General features: G+C 39.7%; 1 protein-coding gene across 5 annotated transcripts in view; it reads left to right on the forward strand.

The window, feature by feature from the left end:
- Positions 1-24,987, forward strand: part of LOC128704487 (myogenesis-regulating glycosidase) — a 135,946-nt gene that overhangs the window by 82,302 nt on the left and 28,657 nt on the right. For all 5 annotated transcript variants that reach the window (XM_070102929.1, XM_070102925.1, XM_070102928.1 and 2 more), the window contains exons 7-8: positions 8,713-8,808; positions 23,636-23,731. In XM_070102929.1, coding sequence (XP_069959030.1) covers positions 8,713-8,808; positions 23,636-23,731 — 192 coding nt within the window. The remainder of the gene's footprint in view (positions 1-8,712; positions 8,809-23,635; positions 23,732-24,987) is intronic.

Here is a 24,987-nt window from a genome sequence, read left to right on the forward strand (position 1 = left end):
ACATTAACACCCCTCCTTCAGAGTGCAGGCACTGTACTTCCCATCTCCAGGACTCAAGTCCGGCCTGCCGGTTTCCCTGAATCCCTTCATAAATGTTACTTTGCTCACACTCCAACAGCACGTCAAGTATTAAAAACCATTTGTCTCCATTCACTCCTATCAAACACGCTCACGCATGCCTGCTGGAAGTCCAAGCCCCTCGCACACAAAACCTCCTTTACCCACTCCCTCCAACCCTTCCTAGGCCGACCCCTACCCCGCCTTCCTTCCACTACAGACTGATACACTCTTGAAGTCATTCTGTTTCGCTCCATTCTCTCTACATGTCCGAACCACCTCAACAACCCTTCCTCAGCCCTCTGGACAACAGTTTTGGTAATCCCGCACCTCCTCCTAACTTCCAAACTACGAATTCTCTGCATTATATTCACACCACACATTGCCCTCAGACATGACATCTCCACTGCCTCCAGCCTTCTCCTCGCTGCAACATTCATCACCCACGCTTCACACCCATATAAGAGCGTTGGTAAAACTATACTCTCATACATTCCCCTCTTTGCCTCCAAGGACAAAGTTCTTTGTCTCCACAGACTCCTAAGTGCACCACTCACTCTTTTTCCCTCATCAATTCTATGATTCACCTCATCCTTCATAGACCCATCCGCTGACACGTCCACTCCCAAATATCTGAATACGTTCACCTCCTCCATACTCTCTCCCTCCAATCTGATATTCAATCTTTCATCACCTAATCTTCTTGTTATCCTCATAACCTTACTCTTTCCTGTATTCACCTTTAATTTTCTTCTTTTGCACACCCTACCAAATTCATCCACCAATCTCTGCAACTTCTCTTCAGAATCTCCCAAGAGCACAGTGTCATCAGCAAAGAGCAGCTGTGACAACTCCCACTTTGTGTGTGATTCTTTATCTTTTAACTCCACGCCTCTTGCCAAGACCCTCGCATTTACTTCTCTTACAACCCCATCTATAAATATATTAAACAACCACGGTGACATCACACATCCTTGTCTAAGGCCTACTTTTACTGGGAAAAAATTTCCCTCTTTCCTACATACTCTAACTTGAGCCTCACTATCCTCGTAAAAACTCTTCACTGCTTTCAGTAACCTACCTCCTACACCATACACTTGCAACATCTGCCACATTGCCCCCCTATCCACCCTGTCATACGCCTTTTCCAAATCCATAAATGCCACAAAGACCTCTTTAGCCTTATCTAAATACTGTTCACTTATATGTTTCACTGTAAACACCTGGTCCACACACCCCCTACCTTTCCTAAAGCCTCCTTGTTCATCTGCTATCCTATTCTCCGTCTTACTCTTAATTCTTTCAATTATAACTCTACCATACACTTTACCAGGTACACTCAACAGACTTATCCCCCTATAATTTTTGCACTCTCTTTTATCCCCTTTGCCTTTATACAAAGGAACTATGCATGCTCTCTGCCAATCCCTAGGTACCTTACCCTCTTCCATACATTTATTAAATAATTGCACCAACCACTCCAAAACTATATCCCCACCTGCTTTTAACATTTCTATCTTTATCCCATCAATCCCGGCTGCCTTACCCCCTTTCATTTTACCTACTGCCTCACGAACTTCCCCCACACTCACAACTGGCTCTTCCTCACTCCTACAAGATGTTATTCCTCCTTGCCCTATACACGAAATCACAGCTTCCCTATCTTCATCAACATTTAACAATTCCTCAAAATATTCCTTCCATCTTCCCAATACCTCTAACTCTCCATTTAATAACTCTCCTCTCCTATTTTTAACTGACAAATCCATTTGTTCTCTAGGCTTTCTTAACTTGTTAATCTCACTCCAAAACTTTTTCTTATTTTCAACAAAATTTGTTGATAACATCTCACCCACTCTCTCATTTGCTCTCTTTTTACATTGCTTCACCACTCTCTTAACTTCTCTCTTTTTCTCCATATACTCTTCCCTCCTTGCATCACTTCTACTTTGTAAAAACTTCTCATATGCTAACTTTTTCTCCCTTACTACTCTCTTTACATCATCATTCCACCAATCGCTCCTCTTCCCTCCTGCACCCACTTTCCTGTAACCACAAACTTCTGCTGAACACTCTAACACTACATTTTTAAACCTACCCCATACCTCTTCGACCCCATTGCCTATGCTCTCATTAGCCCATCTATCCTCCAATAGCTGTTTATATCTTACCCTAACTGCCTCCTCTTTTAGTTTATAAACCTTCACCTCTCTCTTCCCTGATGCTTCTATTCTCCTTGTATCCCATCTACCTTTTACTCTCAGTGTAGCTACAACTAGAAAGTGATCTGATATATCTGTGGCCCCTCTATAAACATGTACATCCTGAAGTCTACTCAACAGTCTTTTATCTACCAATACATAATCCAACAAACTACTGTCATTTCGCCCTACATCATATCGTGTATACTTATTTATCCTCTTTTTCTTAAAATATGTATTACCTATAACTAAACCCCTTTCTATACAAAGTTCAATCAAAGGGCTCCCATTATCATTTACACCTGGCACCCCAAACTTACCTACCACACCCTCTCTAAAAGTTTCTCCTACTTTAGCATTCAAGTCCCCTACCACAATTACTCTCTCACTTGGTTCAAAGGCTCCTATACATTCACTTAACATCTCCCAAAATCTCTCTCTCTCCTCTGCATTCCTCTCTTCTCCAGGTGCATACACGCTTATTATGACCCACTTCTCGCATCCAACCTTTACTTTAATCCACATAATTCTTGAATTTACACATTCATATTCTCTTTTCTCCTTCCATAACTGATCATTTAACATTACTGCTACCCCTTCCTTTGCTCTAACTCTCTCAGATACTCCAGATTTAATCCCATTTATTTCCCCCCACTGAAACTCTCCTACCCCCTTCAGCTTTGTTTCGCTTAGGGCCAGGACATCCAACTTCTTTTCATTCATAACATCAGCAATCATCTGTTTCTTGTCATCCGCACTACATCCACGCACATTTAAGCAACCCAGTTTTATAAAGTTTTTCTTCTTCTCTTTTTTAGTAATTGTATACAGGAGAAGGGGTTACTAGCCCATTGCTCCCGGCATTTTAGTCGCCTCATACGACACGCATGGCTTACGGAGGAAAGATTCTTTTCCACTTCCCCATGGACAATAGAAGAAATAAAAAAGAACAAGAGCTATTTAGAAAAAGGAGAAAAACCTAGATGTATGTATATATATATATGCATGTGCGTGTCTGTGAAGTGTGACCAAAGTGTAAGTAGGAGTAGCAAGATATCCCTGTTATCTTAGCGTGTTTATGAGACAGAAAAAGAAACCAGCAATCCTACCATCATGCAAAACAGTTACAGGTTTTTGTTTCACAGTCATCTGGCAGGACGGTAGTACTTCCCTGGGTGGTTGCTGTCTACCAACCTACTACCTAGGTTGGTAGACCTAGGTAGTAGGTCTACCAACAGTGGACCCCCGCATAACAATCACCTCCGAATGCGACCAATTATGTAAGTGTATTTATGTAAGTGCGTTTGTACGTGTATGTTTGGGGGTCTGAAATGGACTAATCTACTTCACAATATTCCTTATGGGAACAAATTCGGTCAGTACTGGCACCTGAACATACTTCTGGGGTGAAAAAATATCGTTAACCGGGGGTCCACTGTATATATATTATATATATATATATATATATATATATATATATATATATATATATATTATATATATATATTATATATATATATATTATAGGTAGTAGGTTGGTAGACAGCAACCGCCCAGGGAGGTACTACCGTCCTGCCAAGTGAGTGTAAAACGAAAGCCTGTAATTGTTTTACATGATGGTAGGATTGCTGGTGTCTTTTGTCTGTCTCATAAACATGCAAGATTTCAGGTACGTTTTGCTACTTCTACTTACATTTAGGTCACACTACACATACACAAGCATATATATATACACACCCCTCTGGGTTTTCTGCTATTTTCTTTCTAGTTCTTGTTCTTGTTTATTTCCTCTTATCTCCATGGGGAAGTGGAACAGAATTCTTCCTCCGTAAGCCATGCGTGTCGTAAGAGGCGACTGAAATGCCGGGAGCAAGGGGCTAGTAACTCCTTCTCCTGTATATATTACTAAATTTGAAAGGAGAAACTTTTGTTTTTCCTTTTGGGCCACCCTGCCTCGGTGGGATACGGCCGGTGTGTTGAAAGAAAGAAGAATATATATATATATATATATATATATATATATATATATATATATATATATATATATATATATATATTATATATATATATATTATAGGTAGTAGGTTGGTAGACAGCAACCGCCCAGGGAGGTACTACCGTCCTGCCAAGTGAGTGTAAAACGAAAGCCTGTAATTGTTTTACATGATGGTAGGATTGCTGGTGTCTTTTGTCTGTCTCATAAACATGCAAGATTTCAGGTACGTCTTGCTACTTCTACTTACACTTAGGTCACACTACACATACATGTACAAGCATATATATACACACCCCTCTTGGTTTTCTTCTCTTTTCTTTCTAGTTCTTGTTCTTGTTTATTTCCTCTTATCTCCATGGGGAATATATATATATATATATATAGGTAGTAGGTTGGTAGACAGCAACCACCCAGGGAAGTACTACCGTCCTGCCAGATGACTGTGAAACAAAAACCTGTAACTGTTTTGCATGATGGTAGGATTGCTGGTTTCTTTTTCTGTCTCATAAACACGCTAAGATAACAGGGATATCTTGCTACTCCTACTTACACTTTGGTCACACTTCATAGACACGCACATGCATATATATATATATACATACATCTAGGTTTTTCTCCTTTTTCTAAATAGCTCTTGTTCTTTTTATTTCTTCTATTGTCCATGGGGAAGTGGAAAAGAATCTTTCCTCCGTAAGCCATGCGTGTCGTATGAGGCGACTAAAATGCCGGGAGCAATGGGCTAGTAACCCCTTCTCCTGTATACAATTACTAAAAAAGAGAAGAAGAAAAACTTTATAAAACTGGGTTGCTTAAATGTGCGTGGATGTAGTGCGGATGACAAGAAACAGATGATTGCTGATGTTATGAATGAAAAGAAGTTGGATGTCCTGGCCCTAAGCGAAACAAAGCTGAAGGGGGTAGGAGAGTTTCAGTGGGGGGAAATAAATGGGATTAAATCTGGAGTATCTGAGAGAGTTAGAGCAAAGGAAGGGGTAGCAGTAATGTTAAATGATCAGTTATGGAAGGAGAAAAGAGAATATGAATGTGTAAATTCAAGAATTATGTGGATTAAAGTAAAGGTTGGATGCGAGAAGTGGGTCATAATAAGCGTGTATGCACCTGGAGAAGAGAGGAATGCAGAGGAGAGAGAGAGATTTTGGGAGATGTTAAGTGAATGTATAGGAGCCTTTGAACCAAGTGAGAGAGTAATTGTGGTAGGGGACTTGAATGCTAAAGTAGGAGAAACTTTTAGAGAGGGTGTGGTAGGTAAGTTTGGGGTGCCAGGTGTAAATGATAATGGGAGCCCTTTGATTGAACTTTGTATAGAAAGGGGTTTAGTTATAGGTAATACATATTTTAAGAAAAAGAGGATAAATAAGTATACACGATATGATGTAGGGCGAAATGACAGTAGTTTGTTGGATTATGTATTGGTAGATAAAAGACTGTTGAGTAGACTTCAGGATGTACATGTTTATAGAGGGGCCACAGATATATCAGATCACTTTCTAGTTGTAGCTACACTGAGAGTAAAAGGTAGATGGGATACAAGGAGAATAGAAGCATCAGGGAAGAGAGAGGTAAAGGTTTATAAACTAAAAGAGGAGGCAGTTAGGGTAAGATATAAACAGCTATTGGAGGATAGATGGGCTAATGAGAGCATAGGCAATGGGGTCGAAGAGGTATGGGGTAGGTTTAAAAATGTAGTGTTAGAGTGTTCAGCAGAAGTTTGTGGTTACAGGAAAGTGGGTGCAGGAGGGAAGAGGAGCGATTGGTGGAATGATGATGTAAAGAGAGTAGTAAGGGAGAAAAAGTTAGCATATGAGAAGTTTTTACAAAGTAGAAGTGATGCAAGGAGGGAAGAGTATATGGAGAAAAAGAGAGAAGTTAAGAGAGTGGTGAAGCAATGTAAAAAGAGAGCAAATGAGAGAGTGGGTGAGATGTTATCAACAAATTTTGTTGAAAATAAGAAAAAGTTTTGGAGTGAGATTAACAAGTTAAGAAAGCCTAGAGAACAAATGGATTTGTCAGTTAAAAATAGGAGAGGAGAGTTATTAAATGGAGAGTTAGAGGTATTGGGAAGATGGAAGGAATATTTTGAGGAATTGTTAAATGTTGATGAAGATAGGGAAGCTGTGATTTCGTGTATAGGGCAAGGAGGAATAACATCTTGTAGGAGTGAGGAAGAGTCAGTTGTGAGTGTGGGGGAAGTTCGTGAGGCAGTAGGTAAAATGAAAGGGGGTAAGGCAGCCGGGATTGATGGGATAAAGATAGAAATGTTAAAAGCAGGTGGGGATATAGTTTTGGAGTGGTTGGTGCAATTATTTAATAAATGTATGGAAGAGGGTAAGGTACCTAGGGATTGGCAGAGAGCATGCATAGTTCCTTTGTATAAAGGCAAAGGGGATAAAAGAGAGTGCAAAAATTATAGGGGGATAAGTCTGTTGAGTGTACCTGGTAAAGTGTATGGTAGAGTTATAATTGAAAGAATTAAGAGTAAGACGGAGAATAGGATAGCAGATGAACAAGGAGGCTTTAGGAAAGGTAGGGGGTGTGTGGACCAGGTGTTTACAGTGAAACATATAAGTGAACAGTATTTAGATAAGGCTAAAGAGGTCTTTGTGGCATTTATGGATTTGGAAAAGGCGTATGACAGGGTGGATAGGGGGGCAATGTGGCAGATGTTGCAAGTGTATGGTGTAGGAGGTAGGTTACTGAAAGCAGTGAAGAGTTTTTACGAGGATAGTGAGGCTCAAGACTTCAAGAGTGTATCAGTCTGTAGTGGAAGGAAGGCGGGGTAGGGGTCGGCCTAGGAAGGGTTGGAGGGAGGGGGTAAAGGAGGTTTTGTGTGCGAGGGGCTTGGACTTCCAGCAGGCATGCTTGAGCGTGTTTGATAGGAGTGAATGGAGACAAATGGTTTTTAATACTTGACGTGCTGTTGGAGTGTGAGCAAAGTAACATTTATGAAGGGATTCAGGGAAACCGGCAGGCCGGACTTGAGTCCTGGAGATGGGAAGTACAGTGCCTGCACTCTGAAGGAGGGGTGTTAATGTTGCAGTTTAAAAACTGTAGTGTAAAGCACCCTTCTGGCAAGACAGTGATGGAGTGAATGATGGTGAAAGTTTTTCTTTTTCGGGCCACCCTGCCTTGGTGGGAATCGGCCGGTGTGATAATAAAAAAAAAAAAAAGTGAGGCTCAAGTTAGAGTATGTAGGAAAGAGGGGAATTTTTTCCCAGTAAAAGTAGGCCTTAGACAAGGATGTGTGATGTCACCGTGGTTGTTTAATATATTTATAGATGGGGTTGTAAGAGAAGTAAATGCGAGGGTCTTGGCAAGAGGCGTGGAGTTAAAAGATAAAGAATCACACACAAAGTGGGAGTTGTCACAGCTGCTCTTTGCTGATGACACTGTGCTCTTGGGAGATTCTGAAGAGAAGTTGCAGAGATTGGTGGATGAATTTGGTAGGGTGTGCAAAAGAAGAAAATTAAAGGTGAATACAGGAAAGAGTAAGGTTATGAGGATAACAAAAAGATTAGGTGATGAAAGATTGAATATCAGATTGGAGGGAGAGAGTATGGAGGAGGTGAACGTATTCAGATATTTGGGAGTGGACGTGTCAGCGGATGGGTCTATGAAAGATGAGGTGAATCATAGAATTGATGAGGGAAAAAGAGTGAGTGGTGCACTTAGGAGTCTGTGGAGACAAAGAACTTTGTCCTTGGAGGCAAAGAGGGGAATGTATGAGAGTATAGTTTTACCAACGCTCTTATATGGGTGTGAAGCGTGGGTGATGAATGTTGCAGCGAGGAGAAGGCTGGAGGCAGTGGAGATGTCATGTCTGAGGGCAATGTGTGGTGTGAATATAATGCAGAGAATTCGTAGTTTGGAAGTTAGGAGGAGGTGCGGGATTACCAAAACTGTTGTCCAGAGGGCTGAGGAAGGGTTGTTGAGGTGGTTCGGACATGTAGAGAGAATGGAGCGAAACAGAATGACTTCAAGAGTGTATCAGTCTGTAGTGGAAGGAAGGCGGGGTAGGGGTCGGCCTAGGAAGGGTTGGAGGGAGGGGGTAAAGGAGGTTTTGTGTGCGAGGGGCTTGGACTTCCAGCAGGCATGCGTGAGCGTGTTTGATAGGAGTGAATGGAGACAAATGGTTTTTAATACTTGACGTGCTGTTGGAGTGTGAGCAAAGTAACATTTATGAAGGGATTCAGGGAAACCGGCAGGCCGGACTTGAGTCCTGGAGATGGGAAGTACAGTGCCTGCACTCTGAAGGAGGGGTGTTAATGTTGCAGTTTAAAAACTGTAGTGTAAAGCACCCTTCTGGCAAGACAGTGATGGAGTGAATGATGGTGAAAGTTTTTCTTTTTCGGGCCACCCTGCCTTGGTGGGAATCGGCCGGTGTGATAATAATAAAAATAAAAAAATATATATATACACATTTATTAATCTTTCCTGCAGGTTGAGATAGACGATGACTGGGAAACATGCCATGGCAACGCAGTGTTCAACCCTGACCACTTCCCTGACCCCAAGGCTGTGGTCGACCAGCTCCATGTTCGTAGCTTCCACAGATCAAGTTGTATAATGTACAAACCTCACCATAACCATTTGGTTATTTAATGTTTTTAACCTAAATATTTAATAACAGTATTAATTTGCTATTAATATTTCCAGTTTCCAGCTATTATGACAATATGCTATTTTCACTAACAGATTCCTATTATCGTGACTAATTTATTGTCATAAAACAAATATAATTTTCTGGCTATAATCAAAATACATAACACCAAATCTATTTGTTTCACTCTAGAATATATCCATAGATCATTCAGAGTAATAGGCTGTTGCTATATCTAAACAACATTTCAGTAGCTATAACCCACAGCAGATTTTTAATGGAAGGAATTATCTCCCAACTCAGTACACAAATAATTCGCACTTGATGGTTTCTTTAACTTCTCGACCCATGTGATTTTTTTTTTTTTTTTTTAGGTAATGTTTGGTCTTAACTCAATAGGTCAACAGTTTTTTTAGATTTTCCTTCAAAGCATAGTCTTGTTTTCACACACTTGTTGGAAATGCTGTTTGATATAATTTGTCAAATTTGGTTAAATGACTTGAATCCAGCATGACCTAACCAAAGCTAGCAATGTCAATAATATGTACTGTTACAAGTTTGCCCTATTAAGGGGTGCAACGGACAAGTATAAAAAGCAGCAGACAACATACACAGCAAGAGGATTCCCTGAGCTTTCCCAGCACTCGGGCTGCGGCCCAAAGCTGGGGTGTGGCTCCAAAGGGATCCTGTAGTACTTGCTGCCTTTGCACTTCCTGACATCTGCTGCTATGTAGCTGCCACACCCTTTGAGCCCAGTGGGGCGGAGTTAGTAGCAGTCCAAGGTGCCTAGCTTCTCCCTATGAGAGCAGGGAATAGTGCTAGGACTAGGGGCAATTGGTCCCAGACAATGAACAGGTATAAACATCTCTTCCCATGGAAGATCATAGTCAAGATACTCCCTCAATGGGGAGTCAAGGCTGGGTCACCAAGTGAAGAAGAGTCGGGCTGGGACATTACCAGCAAACCTCATACCACTACTACGTGACTTCCCTTCTACCAGCCCAGCTAGGCGCCCAGCTGGCCAAAGGCTGACCAGTTAAGATTACACCAGGATAAAAGGTAGATGTGCAGAAGGCTGGATTTCATCTTACTCTGTCACTACAAGATAACAGACCATTTAGTTATTGTCATTGCTACCGTAGTTCATCACTCTGAACCCCCACTACAACAAAACATTAATGTTTTTGGTTATCCCAAGTCAGGCCGGGACCCCAAGGAAGCTGTGAGCTACCAGCTGATCTCCTTAGTGAGCTTCATCTGCAGAGTTGCAAAGAGGATGGTGAAGGTTCATCTAGTCTAGGCTAATCATTTCTTCTTTGCAGTTTGGCTTCTGCAAGTTCTGGTTGACAATAGATACTTTGGTTAGGCTGGTCACATCCAGATGGGTTATATCAGAATAGCCAGTTCAACATTCTGGCTTCTCCAACAGTTTCTCAGTAGAAAATTGTTAAAAGTGAGAGATGCTTTGTTCTACTCGGAAGACTTATCCCAGGAGGAGAGGGTCCTGCAGGACACCATTTGAAGCATCACATGCATTATAGAAGTCACGGTTGGTATAGTCGGGGTCGTCCCCAATGTAGTCAAATCGGCAGTGTACTTCTCAGAATCCACTACTGAGTTGACCTGTTTCCTGCTGCAGGTGGAGATGGACAATATTGCAGATTGGGTTGCTTCCGCAAATTAACGGCTTTTCACCCAGATGACGACAACTGATCATTTTACCCAGTCTTGGGTGAGGAAGACTTCTCATCATGTACTGCTTTGTGAGGTGACATTTCCTGTGGGTAGCCCTTAAATATGCAATAACATGGACCTCCGATCTGAAGCAGCAGAAGCGCATGCTCTGTGCGCACAAGATTTCTTGAAGGTGCTCTCAGACCATACATAAGGAGCAAATGAAGGGACTATGCTCTGCCTGTAGACTAGAGTATTGCTGCTAGATCTAATCCATAGGCATCTCTTGTTTGACCCTGTCCACCACCTTAAGATTCATTTGTATTACTGGACTTATGCTGTTTGTTTCAGGTTAGGCATATGATGGCAACCCAGCTTATACGAGTACAGGGAAATGGAAATGAGGAACCCCTCTGTTAATCACATGAGACTTTCCATGCCCTTTCATATTTGAACATGATCTGCTCTTCTGGATTGTAGTCAAGATGTGTCAGTGGTCAGAGTTCGATTTCGTTCCCTGCCTCCCTTGGATGATACTAGAAGTATCTCTTTGTAGGTGGTGAATGGGGACATTGAGTGCCTAACTTCTGTGATAACCTTTCTCAAAATTTGACTTATGCTTCAAGGATCAAGGTATTTACTAAAAAGTGGAAGAGTCCGGGGGGGGGGGTATTGTTAATTAAGCTGAGTGACAAGTTATATTGGGCTGAACAGGATGCGAGTCCTTGACCCTTCTTTTTCGATAAGAATCGTTACTGCCTCCATCTCTACCACCTCTCTCTTCTCCGGATTCAACCTACCAAATAGTCCCTCAGGTATGACCAACGATCCAGATACCCTAAAGTCATGCATCTCCACCTTAGTTATTGAAAATATGAATCTTCGAGAGGAGCTAACAAAACAAGACACCAGGATGACACAACTCGAGAACAAAATCCTCAGTCTTGAACAAAAGTTATCAACACCAGGAATGACTATGGCAAGACCATCCAAACAGTCATAGATAGCCATACAGAACAAATAATATCTCTTAATGCAAAGGTTGAAGAAGCAGTAAAAAAATGGAAGAACAACTTAGATAACCAGTTCAGTGACTACTTTGCTCTCCAAGAAGATAAAACTGAGCAAGAAAAACTATTGGACGCAGTAGTAGTTAACAGTCCACTTTTTCTCAGTGATATGGACCAAACAAAAGTTACAGTACCAGAGTCAGAAATAAAGGAAGCCAGGTTACTAGGATCCCATGGTAGAAAAAGTGTTATGCTTAGATTCCACTCCCATGACATGAAAAAAGACTTAATTATTACGTCTATTAAAGTAAAGAAAGAGGTATACATAAACAAATGTCTCACCAAAAAACATCAGAACCTCCTGTATAGAGTCAGAAAACTTAAGCGAGAGAATAATGACACAATACACCAATGCTTCACACGGGATGGGAAAATTCTAGTTAGGAAAACAAATGTAGGTCAACTGTACACAATCACAAACGAGAATGATCTGTCACGATTTCTTAGGGATATTAATCTTACAGAGAATAACTAAATAATGTCCAACCTAAAAGCCTACGTGCAGTGTATGTTTTGCTCCATTATTGTGCAAATTTCACAGTACAATCTCTTAGTAATCAAAAGTCAACTACCTCAGTAATGTGATTTTACTAGTAAGCATAAGTCACCTTTTTTTTTTTTTCTTTTCAACAAGTCGGCCGTCTCCCACCTTATGTTATATAATTTTCTTAATTACTATTGTTTGCTTAATTAATACTTTCTCTGTCCATATTACTACCTCATATTTCTTTAAATACTATTAATTGCTATTACTTACCAAATTTATTATCAATACCATTTTTTATCAGTACAATTTACTCTCAACATTTTTGGCATTATTTTAATTACCATTACTTATTTAATTACCATAACCTGTTTTAATACCACATTTACTATCTTAGAGTAGTTTCTTACTCTTAACCCTTTCAGGGTCCGTCCCGTAGATCTACGTCATGAGCTCAGCTCACTCTGATAAACTGTGAGTGGTACATTTGGGCCTAGATATGAGAGAATACATCTATGTGGTATGTGTGCACCACATAAAACAGATCCTGCAGCACACTGTGTATAATGAGAGAAAAAAAACTGAAATCATGATTTTTCGATTAAAACAGCGACTTTGCAGTGTTTTTTCGTATGTTTTTTATAGTTGTTTTTGCGATTTCTTGGTCTCATTTGATAGAATGGAAGATATATTACAGAAATAGATATGATTTTGATTGGTTTTAGCACTGGAAATGGCTTGAAACTGAGCTCAAAGTAGCAGAAATGTTAAATTTTTGCCGATATTCAAGAGTAAACGAACAACCTCACACGTCTAATACACGCCAGCTGGTGGGTCTAATATGCATTCACAAATATGGTGATGATATTTATACAATTATTACAGTATTGCATAACAGTAAATCTTCTATTTTTTGGTGTGAATAAAAATTCATTATGTGAATAAAAAATCAAAATGGAATTTATTTGTAAAGCCTCAAAACGTAACTAATGAACAGAGGAAATGTTAGTTTAGTTCCAGGAATTCCTACATTGTTTATTCTGGACCCTATTTTGAAATTGGAATATTTTGAACTTTGTGTTAAATTGGTCAAATTAATAATTTCCGATCACTTTAATTTGTAGTTGAAACAGTTGACTTGGCGATTTCTTGTGCTCAATCGATAGAATAGAAGTAATACTAGTGAAATAGCTAGGAATTTGGTTGACTGGAATAATATAATTGGCCTAAAATGGGACTCAAAGTCGGCAAAATCGCCGATTCGTAAATATCGCTGACACATCAAAATTCGCGAGAGCATAATTTCGTCAATTTTCCATCAAATTTCATACTTTTTGTTTTATTACCTTCACAAAAAGATTCTCTACCATTTCATAAGAAAAAATAACAAATTTTTGTTTTGAAAATTCTTGGACACTAGCCCTTTCAGGGTCCAAGGCCCAAATCTGGAGTCACGCACCAGTGTCCAAGAATTTTACAAAAAAAAATTTGTTATTTTTTCTTATGAAATCGTAGAGAATCTTTTTGTGAAGGTAATAAAACAAAAAGTACAAAATTTGGTGGAAAATTGACGAAATTATGCTCTCGCGAATTTTGATGTGTCAGCGACATTTACGAATCGGCGATTTTGCCGACTTTGACTCCCATTGTAGGCCAATTACATTATTCCAATCAACCAAATTCTTAGCTATTTCACTAGTATTACTTCTATTCTATCGATTGAGCACAAGAAATCGCCAAGTCAACTGTTTCAACTACAAAATAAAGTGATCGGAAATTGTTAATTTGGCCAATTTAAAACAAAGTTCAAAATATTCCAATTTCAAAATAGGGTCCAGAATAAACAATGTAGGCACTCCTGACACTAAAGTAATGTTTCCTCTGTTCATTAGTTATGTTTTGAGGCTTTACAAATAAATTCCATTTTGATTTTTTATTCACATAATGAATTTTTATTCACACCAAAAAATAAAGATTTACTGTTATGCAATACTGTAATAATTGTATAAATATCATCACCATATTTGTGAATGTATATTAGACCCACCAGCTGACGTGTATTAGACGTGTGAGGTCGTTTGTTTACTCTTGAATATCGGCAAAAATTTAACATTTCCGCTACTTTGAGCTCAGTTTCAAGCCATTTCCAGTGCTAAAACCAATCAAAATCATCTCTATTTCTGTAATATGTCTTCCATTCTATCAAATGAGACCAAGAAATCGCAAATACAACTATAAAAAACATACGAAAAAACACTGCAAAGTTGCTGTTTTAATCGAAAAATCATGATTTAAGTTTTTTCTCTCATTATACACAGTGTGCTGCAGGATCTGTTTTATGTGGTGCACACATACCACATAGATGTATTCTCTCATATCTAGGCCCAAATGTACCACTCACAGTTTATCAGAGTGAGCTGAGCTCATGGTGTAGATCTACGGTTTGGACCCTGAACGTAAAGCCGTAGATCTACGGGACGGACCCTGAAAGGGCTAGGGCACCACTTCAGATTTGGGCCTTGGACCCTGAAGGGGTTAAATACCTTGTACTGCCAATTAACCTCTAGTATAACTACCAGTGCAATATTGAATCTAAATAACTGTTCTTAAAATTTAGTACAGTAGGGCCCCACTTATACGGCGGGTTAGGTTCCAGGCTACCGCCGTAAAGCGGAAATCGCCGTAAAGTGGAACACCCTTTTTTTCCACTTATAAATGCATACAAACACTAGATAACAAGTTTACACTAACATATATTAAGTTAGCAATAGAACCAGGCATCAAAAAACAATAAAAAGGTACAATACACACATAGTGCACTCATTACTTACCTTAAAATATTTATAGTCTTAATCTAGGGTGAGACAAGTAGTATTTATTGTAAGAAATCAAGTGTGGTATGTATTGTAATAGCCTCACCAGGCCACCCCACCCACACATACTATTCTATGATATTTAAGCATCCCAGAGCGATAAAATGTATATACAGTTCACTCATTACTTACCTTAAAATATTTGTAGTCTTAATGTAGGGTCAGGAGTAAGTAAATGAGATAAAACGAATAAATGAGAGAGAGAAAGAATGAATACATGAGAGGGGGCAGGCGCAGTTATGTAAACAAACCAGGGGAAGGTAAGTTTTGTAAACAAACGAAGTGTACACGTCTGGTTTGTGTACAAGTTACATTGTGTACAGGTTGTCTCTACATTGATACGGTAGAATTAATAAAGAAGAACACTCCCATTCTCATGTAACATCATTTTGAGAAGAAATGAAGCTCTGAGTGAAGGCAATGGAAATAAGTCACACTGACTTTTTTGGGTTATCCTAGGTTCTCTACACGTATGTTGTTATGTATGATAATCTATGTAACTGTATTTGTGTATACCTGAATAAACTTACTTACATACATACGAAAGGAATAATTTTCTACAGTTACCCCCAGTAACACATTTACTCTTATGTTAGATTAGAGAAAATGTTATTCTTGGCGTCACTTGTACAAGTTATGTGGCTCCCACATCTTATATTTATGTTTATTTATTCTATTGTGGGGTGTATTTATCATCTTTTTATGTTATGTATCGTGTTTATTATATAATTTTGAAAAAAATATCATGGATGGATGAATGAAAATGTGTATATTACCGTAATATACGACATTTAATGAGACTCAGTATTGTTATTATCACCACTTGTGCAAGTCGTCTGCTTACATCTCACATTTGTTTATTTATTCTACTGTGGGGTGTATTTATCTTATTTATATGTTATGCATCGTGTTTATTATATGATTTTGAAAAAAATATCATGGATGGATTAATGAAAATGTGTATATTACCGTAATATACGACATTTAATGAGACTCAGTATTGTTATTATCACCACTTGTGCAAGTCGTCTGCTCACATCTCACATTTGTTTATTTATTCTACTGTGGGATGTATTTATCTTATTTATATGTTATGCATCGTGTTTATTATATAATTTTGAAAAAAATATCATGGATGGATTAATGAAAATGTGTATATTAACGTAATATACGACATTTAAATGACTCGATGTATGTAAGTTTATTTAGGTACAGGTATACATAAGTATAATTATCAGAGTATATATAAAATATGAAATAACTTTTAAAAACATTTGAAATTTTGGAGTTTCCAGACAAAATGGAGAGACTTAGTGCTTACTGAGCTCATGGAGAATGTAAACAAACAGGGTGGGGCACGGTGACCGTATTAGAAAGTCAGGTGGGGGGAGCCGTATAGTGAGTTTTGGTCATAATTTGAAATGTCCGTATTAGCGGAACGCCGTAAAGCGGAACGCCGTAAAGCGGGGCCCTCCTGTACTTGAAATAAACATTTCTTTTTCATTTTATTTTTATTAATTAATATTTCTTGTAATCCTTATTACTTATTAAAATTTTATTAAACACCATATTTACTACCAGTCAATTTTACTTTTGTACATTAATCATTATTTTATACTTTTCTTAACCTTTTGTTGCCAGATTTTCAAGTTTGTATATTCACCTCCAACCTTTATATTATCCTTTGTACCATCTTACTATCATATTATAACCAAGTCATTGCCATTTTTATTTTTCTATTTTATTCTTTTGGAAGATTAATTTGTGTATTTTATCTTGTTAATTTCAATCTAGTTATACTCTTGTTCTTGTTAACAACTTATATTAGACCTTAGTGCAATTGCAAGTGAGAGTCTTGTACCTTTTAACTTGTATTCTTATATTATTAGTTTATACCTAGTTGTACTTTAGCTCATTCTAGCTCAATACATAGATAACACCAAATTCATTATATTAGACCTTAGTGCAATTATAAGAGTGAGTCTGGTGCTATTTGTAATTTGTATTTTTATAGTATTAGTTTATACCTAGTTGTACTTTAGCTCATTCTAGCACAACACACAGACAATTTCAACTTCATTATGTTTATTAGTGACTATACTCTATATGACCAAAGTGCTTTAGCTATATACTTATCCAACCTTCCCACTACTACAGATATCAGTATTAGAACTCATCGCACAATACAGGATATAAATAACCACTATTTAAACCTAAAAGATGAATGATCACGTTGACCCTGATCTAAACCTCCATAATCTAACACACAATCAAAACTTATTGGAAAGTAACTGCCTTTATTACACAGCATCGCATGCCAGCACTATCCTGAACACTGCTCAAAGTCTATCAGTTCTTAACTACAACATCAGATCATTAAGCAAACACTATGATGACCTCCTGGCACTCCTTGAGTCGCTAAAGACACCCTTCTCCTGCATTATTCTTACCGAGACCTGGCTTAAGCAGGACACAATAGATATCTACCCTCTACCAGGATACACAACAATCCACAACTGCAGACCATACCAAGTTGGGGGTGGTATTGCAATCTATTACTCTAACCAACTATCTTGTATTAGCACCACTTGCTTTAGTGATGAATATGGGGAATACATTTTTGCTAATTTTACTGTAAAAAAACTCAAGACGCCTATGACAATTGGTGCCATTTACCGGATACCCCACACAAACATCCCAAATTTCAGTGAGAATCTAAAGGCACTAATAACAGACAAATGAACAAGCACCACCTTCTCTTAGCTGGAGACTTCAGTATCAACCTTGGCCTACCAGATGATCAGCCTGTAACTGATTTCATCAACAATATGAACAACACACTTCTCATACCAACAATAACTAAACCAACCAGGATGACTGAGACAAGTGCAACCATAATAGACCACATATGGACAAATATACTAGCCCCTCTTAAATCAGGGATAATCACAGATAGCACTACAGACCACTACCCTACCTTCCTCCTGACAAACATTAGTAAGCCACCACTCGAATACAACAAAGTTTCATTTAGACTCCATGACGAGGCCTCAATAAGGAATTTCACAGCAGACCTAGAGACTGTTGACTGGCCTACAGAATTCTCCAATGCCAGTGGTATTGACGATTGGACAGACATTTTTCTTAACAAAATACTTAGACTATACAACAAACATTGTCCTATAAAAACGAAACAGATCACGAATAAACGGCTCGGTTGCCCATGGCTAACCAGCAGCATTCTGAAATCCATTGATAAGAAACACCAAAATGAAAAGCAATGTAGACAGGGTTTAATACACAAAGATATTCTTAATATTCATCAATTCTCACCAAATTAATGAAGAAAGCCAAACAACTGTACTACTCCAGCAGATTCACTGACACAAGAGGAGATATAAAAATGACCTGGAAAACACTTTCCCAGATTCTGGGGACCCACAAACTGAAAAAAAACAAGAATATTGTCCTAACCAAACCTAATAAAACACCACTGCATCCCACTGATACAGCTAACATGATAAACGACTTCTTCTCAAACATAGGATCTGATCTCGCCAGTAAAATCCCACGTACCAACGCCCGTGCCGGGGGCTACCTAGATGGGAATTTTCCAAATTCCCTCTATCTTGTACCAACTGAGCCCACGGAAGTCATCGCGATTATAAAGTCACTCAGTAATAACTCAGGGAATCTGTCTCACGTCCCACCATTATTGTACAAGCGAGCGGCCCATGACCTTTCGCATGCTATTACATTACTTTTTAACAAGTCACTAGAAACTAGCACTTTCCAGACACTAATCAAGACAGCAAGGGTTACACCAATACATAAAGGTGGTGACCCTACAGATGTAAACAACTATAGGCCAGTATCAAACTTACCATTGCTATCCAAAATCTTCGAGAAACTCTGCACAGGAGATTATGTTCATTTATAAACGGCACAAAACATACTCAACCCCTGCCAATTTGAACTCAGGAAAAATAAAAGCACTAATGATGCAATTGTAAAAATGCTAGATCTGCTTTACACAGCATTGGAAAATAAGGAATATCCATGGCATCCTACTCCACAAACTTGACCATTATGGTATGAGAGGCCATGTGCTTGCATATTTCAAATCCTACCTTACTAATAGGTATCAGTATGTCACCATTAAAGACACAGCCTCATCAACACGGCCACTTGATACTGGAGTTCCACAGGGAAGTGTCCTTGGTCCCCTGCTCTTCCTCATTTACATTAATGATCTTCCAAACGTATCCCAACATCTGAAACCCATTCTCTTTGCTGACGACACGACTTAAGTCATCTCCCACCCTAATCTTGCCACCCTCAACACCATTGTCAATGAGGAGCTACTCAAAATTCTGACTTGAATGACAGCCAATAAACTTAAACTTAACTCTGACAAAACCTACTACATTATGTTTGGTAGCAGAGCAGGTGTTGCGCAACTTAACATCAAGATCGACAACAATCTAATTGCCAGACTTAATGAGGGCAAATTCCTAGGTCTATACCTTGACAACAACCTAAATTTCAGCACCCATATCCAACACATAAAAAAAGTACCCAAAACGGTGGGGATCCTCTCCAAGATACAATATTACGTGCCGCAAACTGCCCTTCTCACACTATACCATTCACTCATTTATCCATACCTCACCTATGCTATTTGTGCTTGGGGATCAACTGCAGCAACACATCTAAAGCCAGTAATAACCCAACAAAAAGCCACAGTAAGAATAATCACTAAATCCCATCCCTGGCAACACACCCCCCTCACTCTTCATAGATCTAAACTTACACCCTGTTCAGAACATCCACACTTAATACTGTGCAATCTATATCTACAGGACCTTAAATTCCAATATTAACCTTGACCTAAAACGCTTTCTTGATAGTTGTGACAGGACCCACAGGCGTAACACCAGACACAAACATCTCTATGACATTCCCCCTGTCTGACTAAACCATTACAAGAATTCAGTGTGTGTCAAAGGGCCTAAAATCTGGAACACCCTACCTGAAAACTCTATAACTGCAGACACATTCATCACTTTCAAAACTAGTTAGAAAACATCTTATCTCAAAATCTGTAAACCCCACATTGTAACCCTTATAGAGAATAAACTTGATTGATTGATATGAGATTTTGAGTTAGCTCTGTACACAGAATATCTGTCATACTCATACCTGACCCATAGCCACTTGCTTGTGGGTGTTTCTGTTCTCTTCTGTATGACTTTTGTTATACGACTGTCTGTAGAGTATGTTTTTACTTTTCCTTTATGCTTCGGCCTTTTTGCCCAAGTCAGTTTTTATAACTGCGAGACTTGTACAAAGCTTACGGAAGTTTTTTGGGTGTGTTGATGTTAATGATTGTTCAAATCCAATTCAAGAGAATTAATTTAACTTTTGATGATAGTATTTAGTGTTTAATGTATTCTTGTCAGTGTGAATTTCTTTTATTGTTTATTGTCTTCGCTGGTGAGTGTTAGTGTGTACGACTGTATGGTTCATTGGTTGCTAAAACCACTGAATTATATCATAGATCAAAGTATTATATAGCCCTCTCTCTCTCTCAATCTCTCTCTCTCTCTCTCTCTCTCTCTCTCAATCTCTCTCTCTCTCTCTCTCTCTCTCTCTCAATCTCTCTCTCTCTCTCTCAATCTCTCTCTCTCTCTCTCAATCTCTCTCTCTCTCTCTCAATCTCTCTCTCTCTCTCAATCTCTCTCTCTCTCTCTCTCTCTCAATCTCTCTCTCTCTCAATCTCTCTCTCTCTCTCTCTCTCAATCTCTCTCTCTCTCTCTCAATCTCTCTCTCTCAATCTCTCTCTCTCTCAATCTCTCTCTCTCTCAATCTCTCTCTCTCTCAATCTCTCTCTCTCTCAATCTCTCTCTCTCTCTCTCAATCTCTCTCTCTCTCTCTCTCTCTCTCTCTCTCTCAATCTCTCTCTCTCTCAATCTCTCTCTCTCTCAATCTCTCTCTCTCTCAATCTCACTCTCTCAATCTCTCTCTCTCTCAATCTCTCTCTCTCTCAATCTCTCAATCTCTCTCAATCTCTCTCAATCTCTCTCAATCTCTCAATCTCTCTCAATCTCTCTCAATCTCTCTCTCTCTCTCTCTCTCTCTCTCTATCTCTATCTCTATATCTCTATCTCTATCTCTCTCTCTCTCTCTCATTTTCTTTTTTTACACAGGATTTGACTAGGTTAAGGATCCCTAGCTTTTGACAAGCTATTTACAAGTTAAGGATTCCTAACTTTATTGACAAGCTAAGAGCTGTTACCTACATCAGCTCATTTGAAAGCATTTTTATTGTTATGAGACATACAAGTACAGAACAGGATGAAGTTGGAGCCATCTGTGGGTCAGCATTTTCATGTGATCAACTGACTTTATCTCGTTGACATCATTATGCTGTACGAATGTGTTCCATACTCGAGTCATCCTGGGTATATATGATCTCAGATGGAGTGATGTTCTGGAGAAGGGTGCAGCCAGAGTGAAGTTGCTGCTTTCTGCCCGTCTTGTGGCATAAAAGCTTGTTTCACGCTAGCCTCGAAGTGGATCCAAGTGTGGTACTTTGACAGTATTGGCCTTGTACATAACAGTAAGGCCACCCACATCCCTCCTGTGTTGAAGGCTCTGCTGAAATGACAGATCTATCCAGGATTGGTCCAGGCGGGAGATGAGACGTCTTACTCTGTTCTCTACTCTGTCAAGCAGTCGCAGTTGAGAGGGGGGGCAGGCAAACCAAGAAAGTGGAGCATATTCAAGGTGTAAGATGCGAGATACGGCGAAGTGCTCTAAGCTTCCTGGCTGCCTTGTTTGCAAGATTTACAACATGGTTCTTCATGGTCAGTTTGGAGTCAAATTTCACCCCAAGGATATCAAGTTCTTCCCCAGGTGCCAACACCCTTCCATTCATCCTTACTACTGCACCAGCATTATCATCATGGTGCCTAGAAACCATCATCATTTGCATTTTCTCAGGTGCAAATGTTACTTGCCATCTATTTCCCTAAGCTGATATAGCTCTTAGATGGTGATTGATGTAGCTTAGAGCAGCTGGCATTTCTTCTCTTGGATAAGTGAATGTCGGTGTACAGTCGTCTGCATATGCATGGGATTCTGGGATGAGATGGTCATTGAAGTAGACATTCCATAACAACGGTCCCAGCATGCTTCCTTGTGGAACACTTGCCCCAATAAGATGTCTTGCCGATTCCGTTCCATTGAGAACTACACTTAGAGATCTACCATGAAGGTAATCAATGAGGAGACAGCGTAGAGCCTGCAATTCCCAGTGCTTGAAGTTTTGCTAAGTGGCCCTGGTGCCACACCCGGTCGAAAGCACCAGCGATGTCCAGTGCTACCACACAGCTGACTTTGGATTCCTCCAGTGACTGGTGCCACTTAGTGGAGAGGTTTAACAACAGATCAGCAGCAGAGTAGTCTTTCCTGAAGCCATATTGACGATCACAAAGTAGTGAGTGGTAGTCAAAAAACTGTCATTTGTCTTGAGATTATTGTCTCAAGGATCTTACCAGTGATTGACAGGAGTGACACTGGTCTGTAGTTGCTGATTTCTGCTCTGCTCTTCTTTTTGTGAACAGGGACAACATTTGCCTCTTTCCACAGAGAAGGCCATTTACACTGTACTAGGCAGTGCTGAAAGATGCGAGTTACAGGTGCTGCTAGCTGGTCTAAACATCTCGGCAATCTTGGGCTCAACTTGTCTGGGCCCATAGCCTTTTCTTGGTCAAGTGATTTAAGAAGGAAATGCACCTCCTCCTGCCTTATTGTCACCACTGACAGTTTTGACACAGTTTTTGCAGCTAGCCAAGGAGGGTCCCTTGCTGGATCAGGAACTTGTATTTTGGTAGCAAAGTGTTCAGCAAAGAGGTCCGCCTTCTCTTGACTACTAGTAGAGGTGGTCCCATCCTGTCAATTTAGAGGTGGAATGAGTTCATCAGGCAGATAACCTTGTCTCTGTCTGTCTCTCTCTCTCTCTCTCTCTCTCTCTCTGTCTCTCTCTCTCTCTCTCTCTCTCTCTCTCTCTCTGTCTGTCTGTCTGTCTGCTCTATCTCTATCTCTATCTCTATCTCTATCTCTCTCTCTCTCTCTCTCTCTCTCTCTCTCTCTCTCTCTCTCTCTCTCTCTCTCTCTCTTTCAGTCTCTTTCTCTCAATCTCTCTCTCTCTACACCACTTCAAGTTAGGTATGGTTCGTCAGGATCAGTCATGATGACCCGCCGTTGGAGCTTTTGGTCATCTGACCGAGGCCTTCCGCTGGCTTACCGGTCCACCCCCTTAAAAATTTTGGTCATAGTTAGAACCATTTTATTTGTACCACTTCAGTTATGTCTGATTTATTATTTAACATTTGTGTCTATTGTAACACAGATCAATGCATTAATTACACGATACAAACTGATATCTTGTTACTTCATTTAACATCTCTTAAGAGCCACATACTATAGACAATGCATTTAACACAGTATAATGTTTCTGATACATCTTAGTTCTCTTGATTTCTTAAACTGGTGGTTCCAGGCTGCCATCTGTATCATCACAGTGCCTCTGATGATGTCACTGACAATGGGGATATCACTATACTAACTTGTTCGCTCTTTTTTTACCCCCTGGCAGAGCGAGGGGTTCCGAGTAACCTTGTGGATTCACCCCTTTATTAATGACGACTGTGAGGCCTTCGCTTACCCCGACCAGCAGGGTTACTTCGTCAAGGTCAGTGATGTACCTCGCATAATTGAATCACTGTTCTAGATCATTCAGGAGTACTATACGTAACTGAAGAGGCCTTTGAAGGCCTAAAGAGTAAGGAAGGCCTACTGATGTTATGTGGTTGGTTAACTGGGTTTAGAGTCTTTCGACTACACTAAAGTTATCATGGCTACATGTATGCTATTTAACACCAGTTAAGAATAAAGAACAAAAAGGCACAATACCATGACTGGAACAATACACAAATAACCCACACATAGAGAGGAGCTTACGACAACATTTTGGTCCGACTTGGACCATTTACAAAGTCATAAGCTGCTCTCTCCTATGTGCAGGTTATTTGTGCACCAGTTAAGAATACTTTAGTCAGTAGGTTTATACAGAGTGAATAGATTCACACTTTTTGGTGTACATATCCTTGAAGTCATGTGTGGCAAAACACATGCAATTCTTTATGACGAAGTTCAGTACCACATTGTGATGAAATATATCAATAAAACACAGGTGAAGGATATATACATGCAGTCTTAATGATCCGTGTGTAGTTGATAGGTTTCCGACAGAAAGTAACCACAACAAGGTATACAATAGCGAGTGTATTTTTAAACCAAGTCTTTATATATATGCTTTGATAAATTAGACACATGTGCAACACTTGTGTATCTTCATTACCTGGAGTCTACCTGGAGGGTATTCTGGGGATCAATGCCCCCATGGCCCGGTCCATGACCAGGCCTGGTGGATCAGGGCCTGATCAACGAGGTTGTTACTGCTGGCCGCACGCAGTCCAACGTACGAACCACAGCCAGGCTGATATGGCACTGACTTTAGGTATCTGTCCAGCTCCCTCTTGAAGACAACCAGGGGTCTATTGGTAATGCCCCTTTTGGCTGATGGGAGGCTGTTGAACAGTCTTGGACCCCTGACACTTACTGTGTTTTAGTGTACAAGTGGTGCCCCTACTTTTCACTGGGGGTATGTTGCATCGCTTGCCAAGTCTTTTGCTTTCGTAGAAAGTGATTTCTATGTGCATTTTAGGAACCAGTCCCTCCAGAATCTTCCAGGTGTAGATTATGATATATATCTCTCGCCTGCACTTCCAGGCATTTCCAGTAGTTAAGGTGTTTGGTGGAACTTATATGTGCAGTAAAGGTTGTCTGTACATTCTCTAGGTCTGCAGTTTCACCTACCTTGAATAGGGATGTTAATATACAGCAGTATTCCACCCTAGAGAGAACATGTGATTTAACCCCTTGACT

Source organism: Cherax quadricarinatus, chromosome 84 (assembly GCF_038502225.1).
Source record: "Cherax quadricarinatus isolate ZL_2023a chromosome 84, ASM3850222v1, whole genome shotgun sequence".
In the NCBI taxonomy this organism is placed as follows: domain Eukaryota; kingdom Metazoa; phylum Arthropoda; class Malacostraca; order Decapoda; family Parastacidae; genus Cherax; species Cherax quadricarinatus.